Consider the following 7,562-nt stretch of genomic DNA (forward strand, 5'->3'; position numbering starts at 1 on the left):
AGCTCTAAAAGCTTCTTTGTAGACCCTTTTGGGTCTGCTAGGTATAGAATCATATCATCTGCAAATAGTGATAATTTAAGTTCTTCTTTTCCTATTTTTATGCCTTTAATTTCTTTCGTCTGCCTAATTGCTCTGGCCAGTGTTTCGAGGACTATGTTGAACAGAAGTGGTGAGAGAGGGCATCCCTGTCTTGTACCAGATCTTAGAGGGAATGCCTTCAATTTTTCTCCATTCAGAATGATGCTGGCCTGTGGCTTATCATAGATTGCTTTTACAATGTTGAGGTATGATCCATTTATCCCTAATTTTTCTAGAGTTTTGAACATAAAGGGATGCTGTACTTTGTCGAAAGCTTTTTCTGCATCTATCGAGATGATCATATGGTTTTTATTTTTAAGTCTATTGATGTGGTGGATAACATTTATTGATTTCCGTATATTGAACCAACCTTGCATACCAGGGATGAATCCTACTTGATCATGGTGTATAATTTTTTTGATATGTATTTGAATCCGATTCGCCAGAATTTTATTGAGGATTTTCGCATCAAGGTTCATTAGAGATATTGGTCTGTAGTTTTCTTTCTTTGAAGTGTCTTTGTCTGGTTTCGGAATCAGGGTGATGTTGGCCTCGTAGAACGAATTTGGAAGTTCTCCCTCTTTTTCTATTTCCTGAAATAGCTTGAAAAGTATTGGTGTTAGTTCCTCTTTAAAGGTTTTGTAAAACTCTGCTGTATACCCATCCGGTCCTGGGCTTTTCTTAGTTGGTAGTCTTTTCATGGTTTCTTCTATTTCCTCTATTGTTATTGGTCTGTTTAGGTTGTCTATATCCTCCTGGCTCAATCTGGGCAGATCATAAGACTCAAGGAATTTATCTATGCCTTCACTATCTTCTATTTTATTGGAGTATAAGGATTCAAAGTAATTTCTGATTATCTTCTGTATTTCTGAAGTGTCTGTTGTGATATTGCCTTTTTCATCCCGTATGCTAGTAATTTGGGTTCTCTCTCTTCTTCTCTTCGTTAGCATGGCTAAGGGTCTGTCAATTTTATTTATTTTTTCAAAGAACCAGCTTTTAGTTTTGTCAATTTTTTCAATTGTTTCTTTTGTTTCAATTTCATTAATTTCAGCTCTGATTTTAATTATTTCTTGCCTTCTACTTCTTTTGCTGTTGTTTTGCTCTTCTTTTTCTAGGATTTTGAGATGAAGTATGAGATCATTTATTTGTTGGTTTTTTCTTTTTTTGAGGAATGAACTCCAAGCAATGAATTTTCCTCTTAGAACTGCTTTCAATGTGTCCCATAGATTCCGATATGTTGTGTCTGTGTTTTCATTTAACTCTAGGAATTTTTTAATTTCCTCCTTGATGTCTTCTAAAACCCATTGATCACTCAGCAACCTATTGTTCATTCTCCAGGTGATGCTTGATTTTTCCTTTCTTCTTTTATCATTGATTTTCAGTTTCATTCCATTATGATCAGACAAGATGCATGGTATTATCTCTACCTCTTTGTATTGTCTAAGAGTTGCCCTGTGACATAGTATATGGTCTATTTTTGAGAAGGTTCCATGTGCTGCTGAGAAAAAAGTGTAGCTACTTGATGTTGGGTGGTATAGTCTATATATGTCAATTATGTCTAGGTTGTTAATTGTGTTATTGAGTTCTATAGTTTCCTTATTTAACTTTTGTTTGGAAGATCTGTCCAGTGGTGAGAGAGGTGTGTTGAAGTCTCCCATGATTATTGTATGGTGGTCTATTAGACTCTTGAACTTGAGAAGAGTTTGCTTGATGAACACAGCTGCACCATTATTTGGGGCATATATATTTATGATTGTTATGTCTTGTTGGTGTATGGTTCCCTTGAGCAGTATGAAGTGTCCTTCTTTGTCCCTTTTGATTAGCTTTGGCTTGAAATCTATTTTATTAGATATGAGTATGGACACTCCTGCTTGTTTCCGCGGTCCATATGAGTGATATGATTTTTCCCAACCTTTCACCTTCAGTCTATGTATATCTTTTCCTATCAAATGCGTCTCCTGTAGACAGCATATTGTTGGGTCTTGTTTTTTGATCCATTCTACTAGCCTGTGTCTCTTAATTGGTGAGTTTAAGCCATTAACATTTAGGGTTATTATTGAGATATGGTTTGTTCTTCTATCCATGTTTGTTTATTGATGTTACTAAACCTGATTTGTTATCCTCTTTGACTACTTTCCCCCCTTTACTGTCCTACCTCCCATTGTTGGTTTTCAATGTTATTTTCCATTTCCTCTTCCTGTAATGTTTTGCCAAGGATTTTTTGAAGAAATGGTTTTCTAGCTGCGAATTCTTTTAACTTTTGTTTATCGTGGAAGGTTTTAATTTCATCTTCTAACCTGAAGCTTAATTTCGCCGGATACAAGATTCTTGGTTGGAATCCATTTTCTTTCAGTGTTTGAAATATGTTATTCCAGGATCTTCTAGCTTTTAGAATCTGTGTTGAGAGATCAGCTGTTATTCTGATTGGTTTACCCCTAAATGTAATCTGCTTCCTTTCCCTTGTAGCTTTTAAAATTCTCTCCTTATTCTGTATGTTGGACATCTTCATTATAATGTGTCTAGGTGTGGATCTCTTATGATTTTGCACATTCGGCGTCCTGTAGGCTTCTAGGATTTGGGATTCTGTCTCATTCTTCAAGTCTGTGAAGTTTTCTTGTATTATTTCACTGAATAGATTGCTTAATCCTTTGGTTTGGAGCTCTGTGCCTTCCTGTATCCCAATGACTCTTAAGTTTGGTCTTTTGATATTATCCCATAGCTCTTGAATGTTCTGCTCATGGTTTCTTAGTAGACTTGCTGAGCTATCTATGTTCTTTTCATGTTGAAATACTCTGTCTTCATTGTCTGATGTTCTATCTTCTAAGTGATCCACTCTGCTGGTAGTATTCTCAATTGAGTTTTTAAGTTGGTTTATTGTTTCCTGCATTTCTAGTATTTCTATTTGTTTGTTTTTTATTACCTCTATCTCCCTGTGAAATTGATCTTTTACTTCCTGGATTTGTTTGTCAATGTGATCTTTCTTTCTTTTTTTTTTTTTTTTTTTTTTTTTTTTTTTTTTTTTATTTCAAGATACTTTATTTTCAAAACAGGTCACAACTTTAAGCTTTTGGCCCATTCTGCCACTGTACAAGCTACAAATGCTTGCTGGGCAGCTGAGGGGGCACTCTTTAGTAGCTTGTTTGAAAAGTGAATAAAAATCCATATAAAACAAATATTCAAATAGTTTCCATAGGAACACAGATAAGTGTGACCCCATCTTCTAGTCGTCCGTATTGCTGCATCTGTGCCAACCCTACTCTTACAAAGACATTTCAAAACTAGCAGTAATTAAGTTAAATGGTCCCCCCAGATCCCTTAACTTAAGCTAAATCTGTAGTGAACAGCTACAGAGCGGCATCTACACATTGATACTAGTGGAGGCGCACGCTGCTGGGTGACGTTTCATGCTGCTTTCCTGAGCACAAGACACGGGCAGAGTGCCAACGTCCTGCTCCTCCACTTCGGGTGGGAAGCCATGGTTCTGGATTTGCTGCATGCACTGCCATGTTGGTCCTGACATCACATAATAGATAGTTGGCCTCTGGAATCCATTGAAAGTAGAAGCAGCAGCAACAGTGTATGCACCCATGTTTTCAAAAAGCATCCAATCACCCACATGCATTTCAGGAAGGTCACAGCGCTCAACAATCCGATCAAGGCCATCACAGGTCGGTCCCCATATGCTGGATGAATAATACTTCTCATCTGGTTTAGGTCTCTTCTGCAGCAGGGGCTTTACATGTGCATGATCATAAAGGATGCAATTAAATGATCCGTATACTCCGTCATTCACATAATACATAAAGGTCTGTTCACTTGCCTCATCTTCATCATCAGAGCCTGTCTGTTCCTTTAATACGAGTTTTTTGGCAATGATATTAACTGCAAGCGTGAAAGCTGAAGCAACATAATATCTTCCTGGTTCAGCTATGATTCTCACTCCAGAGTCTGATGGAAAGTATTTGTCCAGTGCTGGATTGATCACACTGGTGATCTCCTCAAACTTAAGCTTCACATCCTCAGATCCAGGGAAGCCACCACCAATATCCAGCAGACGCATGCTGAAACCAGCCTCAGCTCCCATGTCAAAGACACAGCGGGCGTCAGAGATGGCCTGCACGAAGGTCTCAGGATCAGTGCAGCCACTCCCCACGTGAAAGCTGACACCAATGACATCAATATTTAATTCTTTAGCTCGTTCCAAAAGAAGTCTGCTGGTTTTGAGTGTGGCACCGAATTTAACACTGAGACGACAGACTGCTTTGGAATCATCAGTAGCAATCCGCAAAACCAACTTTGCCTTTGGATGTGCTCTGGCAACCTTCATCAACTCAACTTCACTGTCAAAAGTCATCATTTGGACTCCAATACTGGCAGCATATTTAATTTGAGACACCTGCTTACAAGGATTTGCATAGATAATCCTCTCTGGAGGCACTCCGAGACTCTGCACCAACTGTATTTCAGTCTTGCTAGCACAGTCAAATCCTGTCCCAATGGCAGCTAAGGTCTTCACTATGGCTCTGCTATCATTGCATTTGACTGCATAAAAGGGGGTAACACGAGGAAGAGCTTTTAACCATCTTAGATGTTTCTTTAGAATGTCTCCAAGATCTGCGACATAAAAGGCATCCTTATCGTCAGAAGAAGACACTTCATTAATTTTTTGGTCCAAAATGTCCTTGGCAGTAAAGCCTTCATCAAGGAAGTGGCAGTCAAACTCTTCATTACTAAAGTTGTTCATGGCTCCTGGATAAGCCTCAGAAATGCAACAAGATGGAAACTAAGAGATGAAATTTAAAGAAATTATTTCCAGCTTCTCTCAAAGGTAATTCTCCAGGAATTCCAAACCCCGTGTCCTCGGTCCAGCAGTGGAAATATTCTCAGAGCGCCCGGGCGCCGCGGGCCGGTCCCATGGAGATGCCGCCGCCCGAGCTGCGCCGCGCCGGAGCCGGAGCCGGAGCCGGAGGAGCGCTCGGCCGCCCCCGCCGCGCCCGTCAGCCGCCTCGCTCCCGCCCGCCCGAGACGCCGGCCCGAGGTGGCGCCGAGCTGCTGGCTGAGGGCGGCCGGCCGCGGCGGCTGCAGGGACTGACCTCAATGTGATCTTTCATTGTCTGATTTTGCTGTCTCATGTCTTCCTTGAGACTCCAGATCATCTGAAGCATGTATGTCCTGAGCTCTCTATCTGACATTCCATCTGTTGCAGCTATTACCTCTTCTAAAGTTGAGTTGACCTGCATTGCCTGTGGTCCTTTCTTTCCTTGTCGTTTCATACTGCTGGCGTTTCTTTCTGCTTGGTGAAATTGTTGTGTCTTTGATATTTTCCCCCTCTATTTATTTATATTGCTCTTGTATAGTTGAAAAATCACCCTTTCAGGGCAGGTAGTGGCTGTGATCCTCCTCCAATTAGTGTGATCCGTCTACCATGCTGGCAGGCCCTAGGTCTGCTTTGCTGGTCTGTCAAAGGTCCACCTACCCAGCAGGCTCCAGGGGCACCTGCGTCACTCCATAGGTTGCTGGGCCTAACCTCCCGATGGGTTGCAGGTTGGCCTAGCTTGCAGGCACTGGGGGAGGGGCCGGTTCCGCCCCTCAGCAGGCTTTGGGCCTGCTCTGCTGGTGTTCACAGTCCCCCGCCTACCTGCAGACACTGGGGGAGGGGACAGGCCTAGCCCTCCACCGGACCTGTCCTAGTGGGTCCGGTCTGCGTTCCCCGCCGGCGCGTGTAGCTGCAGTCACTTGGCTGGTTGCTGGTCCTGACCCGCCCGCCCGTGGCTTGCAGGTTCGCCCTGCTTGCAGGCACTGGGGGAGGGGCCGGTTCCGCCCCTCAGCAGGCTTTGGGCCCCGCTCTGCTGGTGTTCACAGTCCCGCCTACCTGCAGACACTGGGGGAGGGGACAGGCCTAGCCCTCAGCCGTCCGCCGGACCTGTCCTAGTGGGTCCGGTCCGCGTTCCCCGCCGGCGCGTGTAGCTGCTGTCCAGAATTTTATAGTTTTAGTTCTTAAATTTAGGTCTTCGATCCATTTTGAATTAACTTTAAAAAATTTGAGACAAAATTCACATAACATACAATTAATGTGTATAATTCAGTGACATTTAGTACATTTATAATGTTGTGAAACCATCACCTCTCTTTGGTTTCAAAACTTTCACCACCCAAGAACAACACATTTCATCGAAAAATGACTCTCTATTAGCCCCTGCTCCTGAAAAACTACTAGTTGATTTCTGTCTCTATGGATTTTCTTTTTTCTGGATTTTAGTATAGAGGAGTTTTACAACGTATTACCTTTTGCATTCGGTTTCTTTCAGTTAGCATAATGTTTTTGAGGATCTTCCAAATTATAGCATCTATTAGTACTTCATTTCTTTTTTACGGATGAATTATATTAATTGTATATCATAATAGTCAGCTTTCTGTCACTGTGACGAAATACCTGCACTAATAAACTTAGAGATAGGAAAACTTTATTTTGGCTCACAGTTTCAGAAGATTCAGTCTACAGTCATTTGGCTGTGTTGCTTTTGGGCCTGTGGCAAGGTGGTACATCATGGTAATTCTGTTTAACATCTTGAGGAACTTCCAGACTGTTTTTCATAGCAGTTGCTTCATTTTCCATTCTTGCCAGCCATGCATGAGAGTTCTAATTTCTCTACATCTTTTTCAAGACTTATTTTTTTCTGTTTTTAAAAATTTATTATAATTGGGCATAGTGGTGCATGTTTATGATACTAGCTACTCTGGGAGCTGAGGCAAGAGGATAGCAGGTTTCAAGCTAACCTCGGCAAGTTAGTGAGACCCTCTCTCGAATAAAAATTAAAAAGGGCTGGGGATGTTGCTCAGTGGTAAAGTGCCTCTGGGTTCTGGGTTCGATCCCTAGTACTGGGAAAAAAATATTGTAGGCATCCTCATGGGTATTAAGCAGTGTTTCATTGTCATTTTGATCTGCATTTCCTTAATGACCAGTTGAGCTAATTTTTGCATATGGTGTGAGGATTAAGGATTCAACTATATTCTTTTGCCTGTGCCTATGCAGAACCATTTGTCCAAAGGACTATTCTTTCACCATCTAATATCTTGGTACCTCTGTAGAAAATTAGTTGGCCATAGGTGTGTGGGTTTATTTCTGGACTTAATTTTAGTTTTATTTCATTGATCCACACGTCTATCTTTGTGCTAGTTATCATACTGTCTTCACTGCTGCTTTGTATAAGTTTTGAAATCAGGGAATGTAACTCCTCCCATTTTGGTCTTTTCCAGGATTGCTTTGACTACTTGGCGTCCCTTGAAACTCTGTGAATTTTACAATCATGTTGTCAATTTCTATAAAGAAGTCAGAAAGGATTCTGATTAGTTTTTTGTTGAATTTTTAGGTCAGTTTGGGGAATTTTGCCATCTTACCAGTGTTGTCTATAGATTCATAAACAGTGGATGCTTTTCATTGATTTAGATCTTTAATTTCTTTCAGCACTGTTTTGTAGTTTTCA

At 41.2% G+C, this 7,562-nt stretch overlaps 1 protein-coding gene across 1 annotated transcript; it reads right to left on the minus strand.

Annotated features, from left to right (window-relative positions):
- Positions 1–3,118: 3,118 nt before the first annotated feature.
- On the minus strand, positions 3,119–5,073 carry LOC144249690 (ornithine decarboxylase). Its single transcript, XM_077791829.1, has one exon. It carries the CDS (start codon positions 4,820–4,822, stop codon positions 3,437–3,439), a length of 1,386 nt encoding a protein of 461 aa, XP_077647955.1. The 5' UTR covers positions 4,823–5,073; the 3' UTR covers positions 3,119–3,436.
- Positions 5,074–7,562: the final 2,489 nt, after the last annotated feature.

This window comes from Urocitellus parryii, chromosome 12, assembly GCF_045843805.1.
Source record: "Urocitellus parryii isolate mUroPar1 chromosome 12, mUroPar1.hap1, whole genome shotgun sequence".
Taxonomy (NCBI): Eukaryota; Metazoa; Chordata; class Mammalia; order Rodentia; family Sciuridae; genus Urocitellus; species Urocitellus parryii.

Bases quoted from the DNA above. Each gene is read 5' to 3' on its own strand.
- LOC144249690 (XM_077791829.1), bottom strand. From the start codon at position 4,822: ATGAACAACTTTAGTAATGAAGAGTTTGACTGCCACTTCCTTGATGAA.